Here is a 24,201-nt window from a genome sequence, read left to right on the forward strand (position 1 = left end):
TAATAATCGCACACTACTAACAACAGTCTAACCTGGGAGGAGTGGGCAGAACATGTCAGCACTCACACAGTATACATTTAGAGCACGGAGCACATCCAATGCAGGCTCAAGTTTCACAAGACAGTGATTCCTCGGAAGCTGCATTCACGCGTAGGCTTGCATAAGGGTGTGTGCTAAAAGCACGCTTTACAGGGGCTCCGTTCAGCACAAAGTGGGAAGCTGTCCTAAATTCGATTTATACTTCTGGATTACATCAGTTCAGAGCGCGCACTCTACCTACAGCAGGTGGACTATAAAACTGAAAATATTAAGTCCAAATCCACCCTGCTACTGTGCTACACTACTCAGATTCTGCTACTGTCATTGGTTCCTTTGGGCTTTTGGTAATCAAATTTACACTTGAAACTTCCAGGCATAAAAAAACACACTTTCTAAATGGGTCTTTTGTTGTTTGCAGATCCAGCTGAATGCTTTCCAAGTCAATATTAGTTGACAAAGCTGACACACTTGCAAGGAAACTATTCCAACCAGTGAGTAGTAATATTGTTATCAAACTAGTCTGCCTAAAAAGCAGCTCAAAGCCAAGTCGAAGTGTGTTAGTGTACTTTGTAAAAGCTGCTGTCTCTTCCAGCTGTCTTAATGGGCAAATTAGTTGTTACTTCTAGTCTTAGAGCTGATAAATCCAAGAAATGTGTTTGTTTTGATCAAAATAAAACTGAATAAATAAAACATACAGTGACAAAGTCATGACTCTACCTGGTATTGCTATTACTGCACAGGTCATTGCATTTTTGTTTGGTTTCTAAAAGTAAAAAGAAAGAGTAAACTAAGAAAGCAAGTTATTCTTTTTGTTTGAGTTTCTCAAAGCAAGAGATAATGGAAGTCTTTCAGTTCCATCAGTCCTGAATTTTTAAACCTTTATATTTTCTCCCTGAATTTTTTTGAACCCTTGTTTTTCCATGGCCAATAAATTTGATTGAAAAAAAATTAGAAAAAATTAGCTTTTTCTGTCTCACTAGAAGAACTAGTCTATCTAGGAGCACATCAAGAGTAGGGCTGGATTAATAAAACTGCTAAATCGATTTGAATCAATCAAAGCCTAATAGATCAATAATCGATTCATAATATATATAAATCAATTTAGCACATAAAGCTAAAGTCCGCTAGCTTGATGCTAATGTTTAATGGACTTTCCCATAGGACAGCTTATGCTAACGCTCGGTCGACGTAAACATACATTGCTGACTAAACTCACAGGAATGAATTTTCCAAACTCTTTTAAGGAAATATTTTTTTAAAGTAGCATTTGAGGTCTAAAACATTGTTTTTCGTCATACTGTCTTCTTCTGGAGTAAGGTGTAATGCTATAGTGCGACCCCCACTCTAATGTCCAAACTGAAACCTCCTCCAGGAGAAGCAGAACAATGTTTACAATGTTAATGATCTGAACATTTTTGTTAGAACTTCTCCTTTTGAAAAACCATGGATGTTATTAATGATGTCATCACTAATACATGTTACAGTATGTGAACTGTATCAGATTAATATATTCAAAACATATAGTAGAATATTGATGCATTTCTAAACAAATGTGTATAAATGTGTAAACTTAAAATTTAATTGAACTGAAGAATCGGAAAAAATCGGAATTGAATCGATTAGGGTTCTTGAGAATCGAATCGTTTCTAAAACTTCTAATCGATACCCAGCCCTATTCAAGAGCCAATCAATCATAACACTGACATGACGTCAGTGTCTGCTCCGTTTTATCAGCTGCACGGACCCCAAGGAAGGGTTAGAGTTTAGACATTTATAGATGAAAAAAATAATTTAGAAGATGGAAAACCTTTTTAGATGTGTGAACATGACTTTACAAATGCAAAAAACTGAATACAACTTTTCTTTGATTTGAGATGAAATTTCCCATTAAAATACTGACTAAAGTATATCACGGGGTTACAGTCATATACATCGATCACAAAACATCGATTTGACAAGACACGTGACAGGATGCCTGTCCTTTACCCATGTGTTTGTCCCTCTCTAATAGTCCCACCTCCTTCTCACCTCCAGCTTTCTTCATCAAAGTTCTACAATATAAGACTCAGCTCATTCTCTTACTCTGTTTCAGATCCTCAGATCCTGGTTCCTTATGCCTGCCTACCCACCGGCTTCAGCCCTTCAGTCAGTCTCAGCCCTTCTACGTGTGAGATCAACTCTGCCAGCCCTGCACTAAGGGCTTACAACAGTGAGCATGTGTAGCGCAGCACATTTATTAAACGAAAATACAATAACATAGAACTCTATTGATCCCACAACAGGCTAATTAAGTAGTTATCAAAGCTCTGTTGAGAAAAAAAAAAAAAAAAAAACGGATAATAAGAGTAGTGATATCCGCATTCTTTTGTTGCCAGGCGACAACAGCTGACCGTGTAAATGATGCACCCAGACCATTTCAGACCAAGAAGTGGTGGAAGATGGTCCAAAGAGAAAGGACTACCAGGCAGGCCTTTACACTATTAGATATAAAAAAGTGCATTAGTGTTAATTAAACTACACTCTCTTATTTATGATGTCACTGCATGACATGAATGATGTGACCAATGATCTACACTAATAAACATTAATAAAGTAATGCTAGAATATAAATATACTAAAGTTTAGTAAACATGTAACCTGTTCATCAGTGTACTCCATTGCAGAGGTCTATTTTACGTTCTCACTGGTAGTAGTCAGTACACTACAGGGCTGGGCGATAAACCGATATATATCGCGATAAAATTTCTAGAACGAGTCGATTGTGACAGACTTTCATTTTGAAGGATCCAATACCCCCGCGGTCACTTCCGCATCAACTCTATAATGTTTAGTTTCGGTTGATGAAGCGGCGGGACATTTGGCAATCTTTATGTTTTCAGGTTGGTTTTTGTTATGGTTGAATATAAAATGTAATCACTTGGAGGCAGAAATAGAGAATGTCTGGTAAATCTCTCCTTGTTCTCTCAGCACGTTTGACCTTGAGTTTACAGTTAGATGACAAAAGAAAACTGTTCATTACAATTTATAAATTACTTTTATGCAATTTATTATTATTTTTTTTTAAATCTCATAAAACATTTTCAAAAGTAAAACGCTTAAGGCAGAGATATGCAACTCCAGGCCTCGCCTCAAGGGTTGCTGTGTCTGTATGGTTTCATGATATCCAAGCTCTACTCATGACTCATTACCTGGTTCAGGTGTGTTTGGCCAGTAAGGACATGCCAGAGCAAGGTATGTCGGAAAACATGCAGGAATGCACCCCTCAAGGCCTGGAGCTGCCTATCCGTGGCTTAAGGTATTTCTGTGTAAAACATGGTTATATTTTTATGTGTGTTCTGTAAAACTTGCAGAATTTATTTGTAGTTAATACTTTCTTTTTACATGGAACTAATCTAACAGATTATTGGTCTATTTTGCTTATGTTATCTCCATTTTTTCCAAAATTCCATATCGCCCAGACGTAGTACACAAACGTACTTTGTTGGGTCGATGTTTTGTGACTTCATATATTTGCCTGTGATGTAGTTTTGACAGTAATTTAACAGGGGAAGTTTTGTATTCAAAACAAAGAAAAGTCGAAATGAAAGCAGACACGTGGATGTGGTTTGGGTGGCAGTTGAAGGAGGGGACATTGGCGGCCCAAACCCCGGTCATGGAACTTGGTTTTTGGGACTAGGCATGTCATCTATTTGGGAGGGAAAGAGCTTGTGGAGAAGGTTGAGAGGTGGATACAGTGCCCAGAGAAAACCCACGCACCCACGAGGAGACCACGTTAACTCCACACAGAAAGGTCCCAGCCAGGATTTCAACCAGATGCTGTTTTTTTCCAAAGTGAGCACAACTTTGTCAGTTTCATTTTGACAGTTACCTTTCCCCATAGACAGCCTTGTCTTTACTGATCGCTTAAATGCTACTATAAATATTAGGTGTTTAAACTAAATTGTGTGTTGGCATCAGTTGCTAGTAAAATTGTGCATTAGTAAAACTGATGCCGCCTTTATGCATAATGACCTGCATGAATGAAAGGGGGTGGAAGGCTGCAATAACCTCCAATGCCACAGGCGTTGCAGGTTATTGCAGGCACTTATTTGCAATAACAATGGCACAAATGACGGAATCTTCAAACAGTTCAATTAAATTTTGCTTTCAATTCCCAATAACAATCCTCGTATGACACTGTGTGGGAGGAAAGCACCTTTTTTTTTTTTTAACAAACCTGCTGTCCGCAAAAATAAAATTTTACTTGGTGATTCACTCGTTTAAATATTGGATCAATTCTGCAAACGACATTAGTTTAATATGAGATTCTTTTTATTTTTAAACATCTGTATTTCATCTAACAACTTTCCTGAAAGTTAAATCTCTTGGCTTATTTTATGCAAATTAGGACTTGCTCGACACAGACTGCAATTTAAGAATTTTTTAAAATTTTCAAATTAATAACAATAAACCAAACCCCCTCAATGATTCTCAATACACTGTAACAAGAGATGTGAATGGTGTGTAAGCCAGTCAAAATCTTTATATTCAGTATCTGTGAATACAGACTGAACAGAGTTAATTGACTGAATTATCTGCACACATCCAGGAGATAAAATGAGACCTGTAGGTCTCTTCACATCTCCAGTTCTAAATCACAAGCGTGCTCTTTTATAATTCCAGATTCTGCATCATCCCCATACCACCTCTGATGCTGGATTTTACTGCAATGTTTAATATTTAAACAACAACTGGAATGGTCGAGTTGATCAAGAAGCTCGATCTTACAACATCTCAATAACACAATTGGATCACATTAATTTACATTTTAACAGTAGAATCCCACCATCATGTGTACCTTCAGGTACCAGTGGAAATTAAGTTTTCTGTCATTTGTGTAATTATTAGGGTTTAACAATGAATCGATTTCTATTCCTATCAACATATACCATTAAAAAATGCTTCAAAATGAAATAAATTCATAACTGATATTGGAAAATATAATTTAGATTTAGACATGGTAGGTTTATTTTACTGTAAGGTAAAAACAACCAAGAGCCATCAGGGTGGACAATGAAATTCAAATAAATGGTTATACCCCTTATAATTACCAATACTGGAACAACTCCCGTTGTTATTTCCAATGATCAACAGCCAAGAGTCTCCAAACTAGAACCACAAACTAATCTGTCATTCCACCATTCAAATTAAAGTGTTTCCTTTCATCTTTCTGCTTAAGGTCTGATGATCAGGCAGTTTCAGATGACAACTCTGGGTACTGACTATGCAGAGTGATGACAGATTTAATGTGTTAAATGGATTCAGAAACTCATAAACATACATATATTAATGCTTTTTTTGAAACACAATTCTTCAATAATGATAAATTACATGAAAAGTTTGTGTTTAAAGTACTTCACTTAAAATAAACTTGATCTGTACACAGCATTCAGTTCCACTCCATAGGTATGTCTTGACTTAAAATACTTTACGATAGCAGAAGCTGACTTTCTTCTTACACCTCTAACTGAAAAGTCCTTCACATTGTGCAAAGATGTCCTAACAGGCAATAGGAGTCGTCTTGAAAACCGTCATTAGGGCTATTGCGTTGTGTGTTTGGTGAAATGGACGAAACATTTTTTAATGTTTCTGAGAAATATATGTAAATAACTGTAACTGAGATGTGTTATTTTAAAACACTTTTCAAAAACCCTTCCAGTTGGTTGCTGATATCAGATACTGCAGCCCTTTCATCTTCCAAAAAAACAAGATTTTCCTCATTCCTGATATTCTGCCAGACTGTGCACAAGGAAGTAGCTGTCTTTCACCACAGTTCACAACAGCTTGCATATGCAAATCGAAACTTCTGAATCAATTGACACCTCATCATTCGCTGTCCATTAACCCGTGTAGGAAAAACCAAAGGAGTGGGCGAATCACTTCCACATTTCCTTCAGATCTTCTAAAATTTAGAAATCCCTTTTCTAAAAGATCTTTTGTTAAAAAATGAAACACTTTCAACTGAAAATTGTCTACAAATTTTCAGTTTCTGACACTGAAATATTCTGTGTTTCTGCTAAAACTGACATTTACTGCTTGGCATCCGAGCGAATGAGACAGCAGAAGTAGCACGCTCCGCTGTAATGATGTAGCTGTCACAGCTATCGGTGCGCTTAAAGGGCCAGAGGGAAAACGCTCGACTGTAAGACTGTGTGTGAGTAAGCTGAGTCCAAATCAGTGCAGGCGGGCTTACAGATTGCTCTGGGTCACATGTGCTGCTCTGGTTAAGTGGACATCAATGATGTAGGAGCTGCACACACACACACACACACACACACACACAAAACCACAACAAAACTCTTGGTTTCATCTGCTACCTCTGCTGTGGTAAAACTAAAGGCTTCTGTCTCACTGACTGACGTTCAAGAAAGTAAATTTATAACACTTTATACACAGTGTTCCCTTGTGGTTTCTCTGTTTTTTTCAGCTCAGTTTTGTATGCTTTTTTGTTAATTTTTTTAAACACAGCACCCTGTGTTCTGCTTCCTGATTGGCTGTAGACCTTGTCAATCAATATCTTGTGTGCCATGTCTCATTTTTTGTTTTATTTCTGCTATTTTATTCTCATTTTATGTATATTTGTATTTAGGGCTGGGTTAATAAAATCAATTAATCAATTTGAATTGATTGAAGGTTAATAGATCAATAACCGATTCATAAAAACTATAAATCAATTTAGCACCTAAACCTAAAGTCCGCTAGCTTGATGCTAACATTTAATGGAATTTCCCATAGGACGGCTAATGCTAACGCTCGGTCAATCAAAACAAGCATTGTTGACTAAATGAGAGGACCCGGCAATCCCCACGCCAAGACCCAATGTTTACAACGTTAATGATCTGAACATTTTTGTTAGAAATTCTACTTTTAAGAAACCATGTAACACTGTATAATATTTACAACCGCATTATTTCACTAACACTGTAAACTAGCTTTGGCTAAAATCATTATGATATAAGCATTCAAAGTATGTCTATGTTCTTATATCTGTCCTTGTTCAATAAATAAATTCAAATTCCTATACAGAATGAGGTTATCTTGCCAGAGTTGCATTAATATTTAATCTTTGTTTTCATTACATAATAATGGACTTATTGTTCGATGAACGTTTGAACTTAAACTTTGTTTAAACAAGTAATCCTACTTTTCAGATTGCACCTATTGCAGGTCATTTATGGAATGTATCCCCCACAATAAACAAGGGATCGCTGCATTTTCCTTTTTTGTATTTTTGCAGGGACACCTGCACCAATTAGCATGAGTTTTTAGTTCTTTACAAGCCTCGAGCTAAAATCAGACTGCATCTTCTGGATTGCAGAGATTTTCTCATGTGCAATTATATGTCCATCTCCACCTTGAACTTTTTCATTAAACACCCAAGGCTGACGCTGTGAGGAAGGATATCTGTTCCCCATCACACTGTACTCAATGTCTGTTAAAAAGATCTGTGCCCACTGGGCGTATTTTATGCCAGGTGGGAAATGATTAACCATAGACATGAGTCACAAGATGTATGCAGCCTAGTTCCTGCAGATCTGTTCAGATCTTCAAGATATTTGCAGGCCAAGGGAGTTATTGCCTTCCTGGACTGCAAACCCCGGAGGCACTAAGCCATGTAATATGTGTTGTTGCCCTTGGCAACAGCACTACAGCTGTGAAGTGCTCAGAAATATGGACAAATCAAAGCATTTAGCACCAAAGCAAAAAAGAAAATCTAATAATATTTAATGAAGTCTCTTTTGTGTTAGAGTTTTGCTGTGTATGTCATTGTGACATCATCAGAAGTGTCTCCAATTTTAGGTTTACTATGAGAATATTTTTATTCTAGTGACTTTTGAAACATCAATGTGTACAAAGCAGCTTGAACTTCAGCTGATGAATTCTTGTAACGCTTCTGATGTCCTTCTGAATTCCATTTAGGCCGTTTTTAATCGTCCTCATATTTCTGAACCAGTATTTTGGTTTTACAACTCTATAAATTAACATTTAGACGTTCTTCTAAAATTAAAAAGACCATGTCTTGGTGTGCAGTTTTTATTGCCAACACAGAAGGGACTTCTTTGTGTTAAACAGAGACAGCCTTTTTTTTCCATTATTAGTGTAGGCGACTCAGTGTCCTGCATCTATGCTGGCAGTAAACCCAAAAAAGAAACAACAGAGCGAAAAATGAGCATGTGCATATGCAACCAAACTAACAATGGTGTTGGATATCTCAAGCTTTCCTGACACTCAACCTGCTTAACGTGCAGACTAAATATCCAGTTATTATAAGATCTATTAAGTTTTGTAGTTTTTGAGACTCATGTGGACCTGATAATCCAATGTACTTCATCTATAAGAGCAGTTATCCAATAATAAGACATCAGATATCCATGCAGATTTCTCCTGGAAAAGCTATCTAGCATTTACCCACTTTATGCAACATATTTCACAGTTTTATATCTGCACCTTTAAATGAAATGTGGGAACTGGAAGTCACAAGAGACCAAAGGTAGAGTTGCGTATCCAAGGCAACTGCTCTTTCCTCCTGATGGGGTACAAACATAGGACAGTACATATTTGTTGGGAGACATATTAGCTCAACAATAAAGCCAACGGATAGACTTTTGGATGACTATAAATTAAAAATACAAAAAGATTTAAATTCAATCAAAATGAACTAAACTTATGCCAGGGAGCTTCTCTCACCCTACACCCCGACCTGGTGCCTCAGATCAGCTTCTCCTTGAGCAGGGGTCCTAATTCCTGGTCCTTAAGATCTACCACTAGTTGTGGAGAAAAATATATTTTTAGATGCAATGATTATGATCCATAATCTTTATATGAATTTTAAATAATCGATAATCGAAAAAAAATAATTAAAGTAGAAGTAACAAGCGGAACTAAACACGTTTTTTACTCAGACATTTTTGAAGAGCACACAAACATGGCTGACCTTCCAGATCTCGTCATCCGACCGACCCCAACTTCACTTAAAGCGACCGTTTAGAAACATTCTGGCTTTCATAATGTCAAGGGTCAATTGGATAAAAGTCACGCTGTGTTTAAGTTATGTCACACCAAAATTAAATAGACAACACAACAATTTTGCAAAATTGCAATGTGCGTCTAGCTAGACACTATTTATTTAGTTTGACGTCAGTTAAAGAGCGTTTCATTGAAGCTGGTCTGATGATTAAACGTAACATTATCTTACTGAAGGTTGTTAAGTTCAGGAAACATTTTTTCCTTTTGATGCTGTGAAAGATTTTTGATTATCAAACCAAATATTCTTTATGTCAGAATTTTTATGTTCTCAATAGAAACTGATAAAGTATTCTGATCTTGTCTACTTTAAAAATGCACTTTGGTGGAGAAAAGTAAGTCATATTGGTCTAGTATAGGGGTCTGCAAGCTTTAATAGTAAAAGAGCCATTTGAGCTCTTTTTGTTTTTTTTTATTATTATTATTTTCAAACTAAAAGATGCTCTGTGCCAAACAGGATCATCTCAGTGCAGCTCTGGACAGCTAGTAATCAATGTTGTGCAGCACAAGATAATATATTCTTTTAACTCATAAAAGATCAAACTTTTTACCAAAGTTTTGCTTTGCATATAAATCTGCTCATTCTGGAGGTAGAGTTGATCTTCAGGTCAACAGGGATGTAAAAACCTACATAGTTTATCATCTATGTGAACCTCAGCCATTAATTTATAAATTTAACTAATCTAAATTACATAAACGCTAATTAATGAATCCTCACTTTAAAAAAAGTGTTCTTTTTACCCTATTTGTCCTCAGCAGTCTTACACTGCTGGGTTTTGTTATTTTAGTTTGGGGTTGGACCTTGGTAGTCTTAGTTAGGGGGCTTTGTTCATTTGTTGCCTTTAGGTAGTTTTGGTTAGGCAGTCGTTAGCAAGGAGCTGCTGACTCTGACGGTCGACATGGGTGGGTCAGCAGTCTCCCTGATTTATTTTATGTTTGTCCAAGGAGTCATCATGGAGACATAAAAGAGCCACAGGTTGCAGACCCCTGGTCTAGTGTCTTGTAGTAAAGGGAAACATTTCCCAAAAAAAAAAAAAGAAAAAATGCAGATCAGGGATGCATTGAAAATTGTTTCATAATCGAATTGTTTCATAACTAAATTGATGCCTCCTAAATCGTAATCAAGGTGCCTCAAGATTCCCATCTCTATCTACCATCATGCCTGTTTTCCAGATCTCCAAGCCCTGCCAGCTGCTGGTTAGCTCAGCCAGATATCTCCACATTCAGAATGAATGAACACACCTGGTCCAGGTAACCAGCAACAAGCAGTGGAGGGAGAGCTGGAAAACAGGTAGGGTGACAGCTCTCGAGGACCAGGAATAAGGACCCCTGAGCTAGAGGTACCAAGATGAAGCTCAGAGTGGAACTAGCATTTTTAGTCTGTGCACAACAGCTGTGAAACCTGTTACCACTGAGCGCTCTGTGCACATCCTCACTGTCCATTTTATAAAAACCTGTTTTTTTTTTGTTTGTTTTTTTCTCTTTTTTAAAAATCTGTTTTCATTGCCAAGGTTTTCCCACAGCATGAAACTCTGCTGGTGTGTTTTACTTTACTTTTGTTTTTATCAGTGTTATTCTTTTATGTTGCTTATTTTATACTATTTTACTGTGAACTGTTTTAAACTTTTCACTGCTGTTTTTAATGTTTGACTGTGATTATGTTAAGGCACCATAAAAATAAACATGAAACTAGACCTGCAAAGAATAAACCTACTGTTCTTTCATGAATCTAAAAAGCAGGGACTGTTTCATGCCGTTACGGCCTCCATGTCATCTGTGGCGGGGGGGCTCTATTTAAAGAGCCTGGCCTGATGATCCTGAATGACACACTGACATATCTCTAGTTACAGAGGCCAGGCCATGCTGCTGCAGTCACCGCGAGGAACCTGTGAGTGTCCAGCAAGCAGGTTTCCCACAGGGCCTGCAGGTCGTGATTGCTGGCACATTGTTGAGACTGAAGCCTATCAGGAGAGAAGCCAAATAGATTGTCTAATTATAGAAATTCACTTGTTTTTAGCTTATAAAATTCATGGATAAAAGCCAGCTTTTTAAAAATATCAATATCTTTAAATAGTTTTTCATTTTAAAGGTTAGAACACGTGTATCCCTTTCTCGATGAGGACTCTACTATTATCTAAAACTAATGTTTTTATTGTTCCCAATTGATTAATACATAACAACTGTTGGATCATGTTGTATGGATGCAGTGCAGGGAAGTTTTATAAGTTTAATAAATACCTTTCTGTAAAATTGATTGAATCTGAAAGTGAGAAGATGGTTACACATTTTGAGTATAGAATAGGCTATATTTCTTTCATTGGTAAAGATTAGCCTTACTTGGGTAAATTGAATTGAGAAGCGAAGAAGTTCTTTTATATTAAGAGGAACTTAAAGCAAATCGTCTGTTTTCTTGTTTTTTTGGCAAAGCTTGGGTTAACAATGGTAATTCATTGGGTTAATGCAAGAGGTCCAAAATAAAAGCTGAAAGTAAAGTATTTTTTGCTCCTAGTCCAGCATCTTGGTTGTGTTATCCTCCACAAGTGAAAATGCCCATCTATGACAAACCCAACAGTGCAATGTTATTCCAGAGCAGTATCCTAAATCCTAAGCAATTTCCTGCTGAGGGCCGACAATTTCTGATGAGATAAAGAAGAAAGAAATGAGGGAAGCAGCAGAATTCCCTTTGGCAAGTTTGAGATGAAATGCGTCATTCTGCAAAAACAGATGATAGTGTGATAGGATGAAGACTTGAGGTGAGGATTTGACTGACCGACACAAAAGAACTGAAGTAACAGATATCTCAGAGAGTTGTTGAAGAAGTCTACAAAGAAGTCGCCCTAACCCGTAAAGATGCAGCAGGTGTGGGATAATCTGAGTGCAGTTTTAAAGACGACATCTCACACTTTAAAGGGCCTTTCACAAAATGATACGTCTATAGCTTCTGTTCCCCAAAAGAAAAAGGAACGAGGTGCAGTACATATAGTATGGGATATCACGATCTCACATGGCTGGCTGAAGACACCAATTCACACCTTCATGGCGGATGGCAGATGATGTCATCAGAGGGGTTTAGATGGTAAGGAAAACGAATGGAGGATGGAGAAGAAACGGTAAGGAAAGGGTATTACTTCACACTTTAATATGTTTATTATATCTGTATCACACAAACATTGTGTGTGTTATCTTCACACTTAGTAACAGTATGTAGGCGACAGAAAACCATAAATAAACATGCCAGCTCAGGCAGGAGCAGCGAGGTTTAAACTGAAGATTCTGTTTAAGAATCTGAGAGTTAAAACTGTTGCAAACAGAATAAACCTTCATGGGTATTAAAACATCTTCAAGAAAGCTTAAAAAATAGGAAAATTTTGTCTTTTGTGACTGTATATAGATTATGATCATTTTCTTGACATATTTAAATATGATACAATTATGATAAAATTCTTTAATTTGTGATTACAAAAGAAAAGTCAATACAGATGTATTGACTCAGATGTATTGTAGTATTGTTTAGAACATTTGTAGAGCATTGAACAGTGGAAGCAGACACAAGATATAACATCATTTCAAAAAGCAACCCACTATAATGAGGAGTAAATAAAAAATCTACAATGAAAAATTAAAAAAATCAATATAGTCCAGACAAAACAAGTCTGTCGCAGGGCCACACACCCATTCACACTCACGGTCACACCTAGGGACAATTAGAGTAATTAAATAACCTAAAGCATGATTATGGATTGAGGTGGGGATGCTGGAGGGCCCAGAGAAAACCTGTGCATGTACTGGGAGAACATGCAAACTGAACACAAAACAAAGAAGACCCATCCAGGATTTGAATCAAGGTTTTCTCTCTGTGAGGCAAAGACGCTAACCGCTGTGTCACCATGTAGCCCTCAATTAGATAACAAGAACCCTAACGGGACAATGTATGAAAATTATGACATTTTAATACCTTAAAGGGTAAAAAAAAAACACTAAATCAACCTTTTTTTGTCAGTTGACCTCTATACATTTTTGACAATTTGAAATAAACTTGTCTAATTCCTGAAACTATAGTCTAAAACGGCCTGTGTGCTGCCCCCTATAGATTGAAATGAGGTATTACAGCAGAATTTGGTGATTGGTCAGCTGGTGTCATGTCAGTTCCATGTCATTTCTGAAGTTTCGTGTCATCGTGCCCTCCAGAGATGAGATAACTTTCCAGTTGACTTGGAAGTTAGACAACAGTGGTTTAGTGCAATTGACATTAAATCCAGCGAAATTTGTCCTGATGATGGATTTGCAATGAACATTTCACTCTGGATTGTTTGCTTAATATGTTAGCGTTTATTAGCTATGATGCTAATCGGACACGGGTCCCCCTCGGTCTAGACTATGAGCGCCTGCCTCGGTAGAAAATGGAGGAAATCTATCTGTGAAGATACTGGCATCACTTTGCTCTGTAACCACTCTGTATTTTTGACAAAGAGTGACGGTGTTACCTCAAGCTAATCTCCCTGTCAATCACAGATCCAGACCACACCACCCGCGCTTAGCGTGCCACTTTTTTTTCATTTTTTAAATCTGAGCTGAGAGTGGAGTCAGCCTCCAATTGTCCTGTTGTCTATGTGAATAATTATTGTATGTTCAAAATGCCTGTATAAAACATGTACTATTGGGGTGGGAATGAAAAAAGAATTACCAACTCCTTTTCCTATCACTTTCTGTTCATCCTGATATTTAACTACTTTATTTTGTGTTTAAAAACAAAAGGAAATCAAAACAAACATGATTTATTTTCCATTGCACAAACAGAAACAATTAGGGCACTATTTAAGGCAGATATCCCTTCAATACAAGGATCCATTGAAACATTTCAATGGGTTTCAGAGATCCAGAGACTTCACAGGAACACAATGAACAATGAACCAATCTAATTAGCCACCTGCTGCGGCTGTGATTGAATCGCTCTGTTCTGTTTAACCCTTGAAAGGCTTTACACGGGAAGACAATAACAAAGGACAAAAACATCAATTACTATCATTCTCAATAAGCCTGATCTTATCCACTTATTGTTGGTATAATAAAGTCATTTGCATGTTGTAGCTCTCTCTGTGCTTACAAAATTACCTTCTCCAGCTATAAGAGAGAAGTTGTACATTCAGAGACCAGGTCTGTCACCCTGCACACCCATGAAAAAGGCCCCACAGCAACACAAAGCAAAGACTTGGGATTTGGTTACTCACGTCAGTGTCAGGCCCCTTATCCGCCCCGGGGCAGGAGAACGTGACAAATTCATGGCACCTCTTGTGGACAACAAAACAGCAAACTGCAGCAGAAGGTTTGGAGAAAAGACAGAAACATCACAAATGAGAGATTAGCGAAGTACATAAAAAACACTCAACTTAGGGCTGTGCTTTTTTATTTCAAATTCACCAACTCTGAATATATACTCCCAGATCTCTGCAGTTAAAAAACAGACACACACAGAAGTCATGCAACATGAAAAAATGGAATTATGACATAAATCCATTAAATACACACAGACGCTTCACAGTTAAATTTACGAGCCTACTGACTGTCATAAAGCACAGTCATTGCCTTGCGTGTGTCTGGTCAGTAAGTGCACTGAACCTACTGAAAACAAAGTGGAAACAGAGCTGGATGCCGTGTTTCCAACACCACTGAACGTAGAGGAAAGACAGGCACTCACAACTTATGATCTTAAAAAACAAAAGCTGGATTTCTTTCACCAGGCAGATAGGAAAAGGAAAAGTGCTATCCATGCTCACATATTTTAAAAAATGTCTTCCTTTCTCTCTCGTTTTTTTTTTTTTCCTGGGACTTAATGGTTTCAGGGCCGGGGTTTGCGGCATGAGATAAAAGCATCCAAATTGGCGGTTTTCAATTGTTTTAATTTCCATCATCCATTACTGATTTGAATTGCATCTGCAGCATGATGCACTTTTAGAGACCTAGCTTGATTTTTAGTTCTAAAAACTCAAGTTTTTATGGTGACAAACACACACACACAAGCTTCGTTAGAAAACATTTACACAGAGTGTCTCATCAAACAGACACACCTAACTGTGTTTATTACATTAACTTAATGCTTTGACAACAGCTTTGCACACTTCCGTATTGTTACAGTAAAGACAACAGTCAGTAATTACAAGGTAAGGCTGGTCAAATATTAACTGATGGATTGGGTACTTTGTGAATACATTCCATGTCACTATATCAAATATCAGCTAATATACTTTTAAGTATCGTATAGTTGACGAGCTTTCCTCATTTTACTAATGTTATTAGCTGCAAGAGCAGTTTGATTAAGGAGATAAAAGTCTTGAAACGTTCAGATTTTGAGATGGAAACAGACAAAACGTCATCTGTTCACAGAAGACTGAGTGAATTCAACCACTTTGCTGTAACTGCTGCAAAAAAAGCTGCTAATGGATACTCAAACGAGAGAGCTTTCTCAAACAGGAAGCCCCATATATAGTCAGTAAGTCTTAATGAATCCTTAATGGCTATTATTGGTTTCACTCATGTTTACATGAGAGGAAGTGCTGGAGGACAGATGGCATGAGTGCTTCTCACCATGAAACATGAAGATGGAAGTGTGACACTGACATAGGGAAGCCCAAACATTATATGAAACTGCTCATTGCTGGGGATGGTGTGAAAATAAGGAAAATGATGCAAACTCTTGCTTTGAATGATTAAAGTACAGTGCACCTTTCACCATCTCACGTTTTCATAGATTATTTCAGTGCAACTTTGTACGTTTTTTGGTTGTTTTTACAGCAGGTTGTGTTCTGCGTCCTGTCTGCAGCTTGCAAAATGTACTTTCTATAATACCCTCTAATTTTTCTTTGAATGTTTGAACTTTGTGTGTTTAAACAAGAAAGAAAAGTGTGCAAATGTTTATGTCTGATAAAAATGAGGACTTTTACAGCCCTAAAACAAATATTATCTTACTTTGCAGATTTCAGGCTATTTTTTGAACGCAACTCCCACAATAAACCAGGGAACACTGTTGCAGTATGGAATTCTAAACAGTATTGTAGGTAATAATTCTTCATCCCTAAAATGTGAAAATTTATACAACATATTAAACATAAATGCCATCTTGGCAAACATTCTCAAGACTAAATGGACGTGAAAAAATACAACCAAAACCAAAAAATATTAGAAAACGTCAACAAAAATGTTTTATGCTCTCTATTATTACAGAAAGTGTCAAACTGCTAAGATAAACTTGTACTTTATTGATGGCAAATCAATATAAACCTGACATACTGACATATCAGTTCCCTGTACTCATATGTGCCTCAGAGCAGCTCTAACTCAGTGCGCTCCATCACCAGAGTGAAACTAACCAGGCAGGTCATGCATTTCAGCTACAAAGAAAACTTTCATAACTCGTCTCACACTCTTGAGCTCTGCAGAATTTGCTTCTTAAATTTTCTCTTTAAAGATCAAAAGTCAACAGGATGTTACAATGAACAGTAAATGAGCCAGCACTGTTTCATAAAACTCAGTATGAGCAGATGCTTTTCATGTGTTTGTAGTGGTTGATGCTCCTCACAAAACCTTTTTATTGGGTGAATACAAATAGTAGTTTAGTCTTTTTTCATTTCTAACACATTAAGTGCTAATAATAAAAATAAACTAAATATAATCAAACATAAATATAATCATTTTTCTTGATTTTTTTTTCTGTTTTTATGAAGGAAAATAAATCTAAGGGCTTATCTGTGAGCAATAATTTGTTTATTCTTCAATTTGAGATCTAATCTACACTTTCAAAAAACTTTGAGACATTGTAGTTTTTCAGTAATATACGGAGCCCCTAAAGGGACATCGAAAAAAAAAATAATAAATTAAAAGAAAAAAGCAAATTACTAACTGGTGCACACCACCTACTATCTCGTGCCCACCAGTTAGTAAGTGGGGCGCACAAGATAGTAAATGATTTTTTTTTTTTTTTTTAACTTGAACTTTTTTTCTGATGTCCCTTTAGGGGCTCCGTAGTAATAAATGTGAAAGCACCACATCGACATTTTTTTTTTCCTTTTTGTTTGTGTGTATGTTTCTTTGAATTTTCAATATAATGTATTAAGTTAGTAAACTCCCCCATCACATCTTGTGCTCTATTCAAACTGCCACCAGAATGGAACCTTCTAGCTTCACATGTGCATTCTGGTTTCTGTTGTCTGAGCCAGGTAATATTGCAAGAGCAAAAAGCAAATAAGAGAAAGAAAGAAAAAAACAAACAAACTGAAACCGGAATAAAACTTCTCTAACAGCTTTTTCCATGTACAGTATTTCTTGCAGTGTAAGGCCAGTTGAAAAATAGACCATTCTTTTGTTGAAAGTGAAGTCTATAATTCGGTCATCACATTCTCACTCCCAAGTCGTCACATATTGATGTTTAGTCCGGGTCACTTTTTGACATTTTGGGTGTCCCAAAGTCATCGTTTTTTGACGTGCTGGCTGTTCCCATTAAATCACGGGTTCTCAACCTCTGGGCCGCGAATCAGAACCGGTCCAGCACCGGGATGCGTAGTGCACCGGTACCAGACACAGTACTGGGCGCGTTACCGGACACAAACCATTACCAGGTTAAGGTTAGGGTACTGGACGTGTCCTAAGGACCAGTGAGTATCCAGTACTGCATTCCGCGTTTCGAGGTTTGCAGACCCTCGAGTTTACGAACAGCCGAAAAAAACAATGACTTGGGGACACCAAAACCGTCAAAAAGTGACGCGGAAGGGGCCTAAACCAAATGTCAATATGTGACGACTTGGGGATGACAATGTGATGATTTAGTGCACCATATAGTGCAGAAAATATAGTGGCATTTTTATGTTTTTAATATGACGAGATACACCGGCCAATGCTGGTGCAGTTAATCCAGAACCATTATTTCCTCAGGTGTATTTCACCTGGTAAAGGCCTCGCTTGGTATTCAGAACATGTATGTTCACACCTGTTTTTCCACAGAAGATATAATGTATGTTTTTCTACTCTGTCCCATTTTACTGAGAGTGCAGTATTTTAGTCATCTCTGTGTTTTATGTTCAGTGGCATGATTCTCCTATGGTTTATGGATTGATCTGTGCTCATTCAAAGGAAGACTGAAGTACATCCAAAGTGCATTGCATAGGTACAGCTATGGAAAGAGGAGATCAAAGTCAGAGCTCTGGTTTGACACTTTTGAGCCTACAGCAGAATGAAGGGGTGAACCGACACAAAGGAGGCCACAGACAACCCTGCTGTCACTCACATAAATTTGATATGTCGGTTTGGTGTGTGTTAGCAGCACCAAGTCTGGAATATCAAAGGAGAGCGCCAAAAACTTACAGAGGACAACTTTGCCAGGCTAACATAAGATGAGTGAGATATTAAAAAGACTACAGGGAAGAGGATAAAGATGGTGAAAAGAAATCTGAGATAGCCAACAGGGATCATTTCAATTAAAATGAATGCATATCAACATAAAAAAACCTAGATTCATCTGGGCTGAGGGTCTGTTTTTTAAAGCTTAAAACTATTCTGTTGTAAAAAAAAAAAATGTTTGCATCTTTAAAAGGTGCCTTGGAAACTAATAATTACATAGTCTGGTACATCAATTGTCAAAATAAAATACTTTAAAAGATTTTTGATTAAAAGGATGAAAATGAAATGGACCACAAGAGCTCTGTAGTCTCCAAATGAACTGTGGGGGTTTAATTGTGTTAATTTTGTGTTAGAATAGCAGAAGATATCAGTCTGCCTCTGGCCAATCAAAGCCTTCCACCTTTACGCAGGATTAATTATAGGGAAAATTATTGTTTGCTTACTAGCCATGTTAAACAATTTCAGTCGAGGTCACAACTATGTAACAAAATAGATGAGAAAGAATGTTTTGATCCAAAATAATTTAATCCATGCCAGACTAAAACAGATTTAGTGTGAAATGTGTATGGGGGTGGTGATAAAGGAAGATTGCAATGTGATTGTAAATTGTTTTTGTTTGTTTTTTGGTGAAAAAAAAATACAAATGTAATTAAAATAGGACCAAATAACATGAAAATGTATTTAAAAAAAAGTTAACATAAAGATACTTTTAATTGCATGTGTTGAAGGGGAATAGAACACATATTATTTGACTGGTAAAGTCTGTCCTAATACATCTGGGTTTGCAGTCCTGGAGGCTCACAGCTAAAACGAGCAGAGTCAGCCTGATGAGATCACTGCAGCTGGTCCAGTCGGACGTGATGGGGCTCAGCAAGGATTAAACGAGCACTACATCCTACATGAGTCAGGCTCAACCAACAGTTTAACCTTAACCACTAACAGGAGATCACCTCAATCCCTAGCCGATATGAAGTCTAAATCTGCACAGGATACATCTCTTCAAAGGGTGTAATCGACTCAATCAATCAATTGATTTTTATTCCTATGATCCCACCAGATTGATCTGTCTGAGGCAAGTTGTTAATCAAATCAACCTATACAGTTATAGAATTGCTTCAAAATGAAATAAATGCAATTTATTTCACACATGCAATTAATTTATACATGAGAAAGTCCAGCTCTCCTCTTAGGCAGGGTCCAGTTCCTCCTGCCTAAGAGCAGAGCACCCAAGAGTAACGGGGAAGCAAAAAAACTCAGTTCGCTTAGAGGTTTTATCAATGCTTAGTCGAAAGGAAGTAGTTAAGGCTCTGCGACAGACTGGCGACCTGACCAGGGTGTATCCTGCCTTCGCCCACAAGTGGCCAGGATAGGCTCCGGCACCCCCGTGACCCCAAAAGGGTCAAAGCGGTTTAGAAGATGGAAGTAGTTAAGAAATATCAAAGCAAACACAAAGGGGCTTTGGGTGCCAAACTGCACACATAATGAGGTCCTGTGGGAAAAAGTGGTCAAAAAGACGCGGATTGTACAAATTACATGACAGGGAAACTCTGCGGATAAAGCAATTAGTGAGTAAAATGCCAGACTTAAGTCAAGCAGAAACAAAGAGAAAGCTCAGACTTAGAGTAGCAGGCTTGTAATGAACACCTCTGAAGTAGTACTACTCAGCACATCCTGAATAGAAATCTGCCTTGATAGAAGATCCCGGAGGAAAACAAATGGTATCAGTTAGTACAGCATTCATTACCTATGACCCAGCCTCATTCACTTCAGTTTAATACTAAATGATAAACCATTTAAGAGTTCTGTCCCAAGCAGAATTGTGCACAATTTATTACGCATTGCATGAATGGGTGAGTACAAAAGTATAAAAACACTTCACGTCCCACTGACCCTTATGAATCATGAGACACAGTAAAGCCAAATTCTTTCCCTGTCCCTCCAGCTGTAGAGGCATCCTTAAAGCTGCAGTGGTGTCTGAAGCTGTTTTTTTAAGGGGAAGGGATTGGGATCTTAGGACTGATTTAAGACTGACTATTCTTCTGCCGGTAGGATGATCCGTGCTGCGCTGTGACAGTGAGATGAAATGCATTTCTGCACGTGGGTGTGCTCTGAAGCATTGAAGTTTACATTTAGATTTAAGTAATGACTTTTTGTTTTAGCATGACTTTTTAAAGTAATAAAATACTATGTCGTTATGTATTTTCTGGCCGCTGGCAGCTACATATTAAAGTAGCTGACCAGTGACTTTTGATAATGTCATCAAGTGTTAGTAACGTCTTAATTTGAGGACACAATTTTTCAATTTATTGGAGGGATAAATGTAGGGGTATTGAACCAATTTGAATTCGGCCTACATGTGAGAAAACATCCTGAGTATAAATTAGACTAAATGAGCCTAGCCTCTCATCTCACCAAAGGCGACATGCTCACTATCACAAATTTAGACAGATTTGTAAACAATATTTAGGAGAAATTGACATTTCGTGTTTCAGATCTTTGAGTTCATCACATGACAAATGGGAGTAAAAAAAAAAGTGCTGTTTATATTTTTGTTCTGAGTTGAACGAATTTTTGAAAATCATTACTGTCACAACTACAGCTTTGCTAAACACAGGGACAGCTGGCAGAACAGGCGATACAATAGATTGAGTCTAACAGTATATTAGGATTTTTCTTGTTGGACATTATCAGCTGATTAAAAGCCTTTTGTTCCAGTTAGATGAGTGATCACAATAAAAAAAATCTCTGGAACTGATCACAATATCTATAACTGTAAGCTCAAAAAGAAACAACTGTTGACAAGACTGTCATGTGGTGGTTTCACTGATTCTGTGCAGGACACAGATGGGTTTTGATGCAGTTTAGTAGCCAGTCATCCCATAAAACTGTGTGTGTGTTTTTGTGTGTGTGTGTAGAGAAAATCATTCTTCGGATTTAACTCCAGATGCTGCAGCACTCTGCCAACCGGCCCTTAATAAATGCATGACTGAGTCAACTTACACAAAGGAAGAAACTTTTCACACATCACTGAGTCATTATGATGAGCTAGGGCGCTCTGAGCTTCAAAATAAATCCCCCAGCAGCTAATTGATTTGGAAAGATGCAAATGACTGAAAGTCTTAAGATGGTCAAACAGCTCCCAGTGACCAAAAATAAAAGAGACCAGCATGTTACAATCAATCACATTTGTTGTTGTATCCAACTCCTCCCAAAAACAGCCAAACAAAATATCCCTGCTTTCTTAAAGAACAGAATAGTTACAAAAGAGGATTAACATAACCCAGCAAAGCAGTCTTTACAGGATGCAGAAGGAAATTAAAGACCATAGTAAATGCAAAAATTTAAAGCTGTTTTGTCTCACCCTGCGATGGACCGGCAACCTGTCCAAGTCTCGTGTACCGCGCCTTTGCCTAACACTAGCCAAGTGGGGCTTCGGCAGCCCCGTGACCCCATAAGGGATAAAACGGGTTTAGAAAATGAATGGATAGATGTTCTGTCTCACAACTGAGGGGTCTACGTTCTTTTGAAATCACACAACAAGTTCAACTTCTCTTCTTTATGGCCTGATGTAATTTAATTTTTGTGAAAAAATAAATAAAAATTAGGTTCAAAAGGAAACATAAATATAAGAAGATCATTATTATATTACAAAATCAGAAGTTTCGCTTTTATAAAAATATATTTGTATTGTACTAAAAAAGCAAAAACATAAAAAGCTTGACCAAAAAGCTTTACATTTTTTGAAGACCATCATCTAGTTAGGTGATCATTACTTTCTATTAATTTTATATACTGAGTGTAAAACTCATAAGGCAGGTTTATTTTGGCTCATTCAGAATTTATTTGGCCTGCAAATCGTGGCAGAATTGAGCAACTATAAATTGTGTCAATGCATTCTTATTTGGCAAAGTATTCCATCCATCCATCCATCTTCTTCCGCTCAACCGGGATCAGGTCGTAGGGGCACCAGTCTAAGCAAAGATGCCCAGAATTGCCTCTTAACGGTCACTTTAAACTTCAAACTTTATTTCTTTGCTAAGCACTTTTCATTCATGTCAAGAGACGTAGTCTCTCCAGCACAAGGGTGTCCAAATCCAAGTGTGGAGGGCCGGCTTCAAGCTGGTTTTCCAGAAATCCTGCCTTATCTGCCACTGATTACATGGATCAGGTGGGTTTGCCAATAAGGAGCTTCAACAGTTGGTTGGAAAACATAAATGGCATGGCCCTCGAGACCTAAGTTTGGACACCCCTGGTCTGGCATGTGCCGGATCTACTCCGGGGTCTCCGCCCAGTGGAACATGGCCAGAAAACCTCTCCAGGGAGGCACCCAGACCAAATGTCCGAGCCACTTCAACTGGCTCCTCTTGATTTGCAGAACAGCGGCTCTACTCCAAGCTCTTTCCGGTTGATTGAGCTTCTCACGATATCTCTAAGGGAAAGCCCAGCCACTCTGTGGGGTAAGCTCATCACATCTGCTTGTATTTGGGACCTTGTTATTTTGGGCATCAACCAGACCTCAAGACCATGGACCAGGGGTGTCCAAATCCAGGCTTCAAAGGGTGGCTTCCTGATGGTTTTCCAGAAATCCTGCCTTATCTGTTGTTGATTACCTGGATCAGGTGACACCATCAAATGCCTTCTCCAAATCCACAAAACATCTATGGACTGGATAAACAAACTCCCACAAACCTCCAGGACCACATAGAGGGTGAAGAGCTAGTCCACCATTCCATGGATGGAAACCACACCGTTGTTCCTGGATCTGAGGTTAGACTTTCGGACAAACCCTCCTCTCCAGTGCCCTGGCATAAACTATGCCAGAAAGGCTAGGAGGTGTGATTCTCCAGTAGTTGGAACACACCCTCTGGACCCCTTCTTGTAAAGGGGAACCACCACACCCGTCTGCCAGTCCAGTGATGCTGTCCCCAACTGCCACACAATGCTCCAGAGACATGTCAGCCAAGACAGTGGCATCCAGAGACTTGAGGTGAACTTTATCCACTCTTTGTGCCTTGCAACCAAGGAGCTCTTTGACTACCTCCGTGACTTCAGCTTGAGTGATGGACAGCCCCACCCCATGTTGCACCCCATGTTACGCTGAATGTTGCAAACTTGCAATGTACCCAGGCGGTTTACCAGAATCTCTTTGAGGTCAACCAACAGTCCTTCTAAATTGCCCTACTGAACTACTCCCAGGACCAAGTGTTTGCCTTAACACTAGCCCAGGCTGCAGCTCACTATGACTGCCAGTACCTGACAGCTGCTTGAGAGCCCCAGAGTCCGGCCAGGATTGGTAGAACTCTTTCTTCAACTTGAACGCTTCCATTTCAATGTCCGCCCATCGGGTTCAGGGATTGCCACTGCCAAAGGCACCAGAGACCTTGCTACCACAACTTGATTGTGGTTCACCTGTCACCTTTGTATAAATTCACAGGTGACTTTATACACCTGTAACCAGGCCAAGTGATTAGGACACTTGATTCTGATCATTTGTGTGGGTGAGTGAATACTTTTGGTAATATAGTGTATCCTCTCCTTTGATCCATTTGATATGTCTAAGTTTTATGCAGAATATTCTTCCTGACACTAGCCTCTGCATTTAACAGGCTTGGAACCAGCACAAGCAGGCTACTGACCTGCACTAATCTTTTTTCTGTATTTTGATTTCTTTTTATGACTATCTATTTGTCAATCTGTTTGTCAGTGCATCCT

The 24,201-nt window shown here is 38.2% G+C and overlaps 1 protein-coding gene across 3 annotated transcripts in view; it reads right to left on the reverse strand.

Annotated features, from left to right (window-relative positions):
• prkcaa (protein kinase C, alpha, a) overlaps window positions 1–24,201 on the reverse strand; it is a 142,420-nt gene that overhangs the window by 78,174 nt on the left and 40,045 nt on the right. For all 3 annotated transcript variants that reach the window (XR_002917529.2, XR_002917530.2, XM_036209694.1), the window contains exon 3: window positions 14,331–14,413. Coding sequence is in view for 1 of the 3 variants with exons in the window: in XM_036209694.1 (XP_036065587.1) it covers window positions 14,331–14,413 (83 nt within the window). In the remaining 2 variants the exon portion in view is untranslated. The remainder of the gene's footprint in view (window positions 1–14,330; window positions 14,414–24,201) is intronic.

The sequence above is a fragment of the Oryzias melastigma genome, linkage group LG1 (assembly GCF_002922805.2).
Source record: "Oryzias melastigma strain HK-1 linkage group LG1, ASM292280v2, whole genome shotgun sequence".
Lineage (NCBI taxonomy): Eukaryota > Metazoa > Chordata > Actinopteri > Beloniformes > Adrianichthyidae > Oryzias > Oryzias melastigma.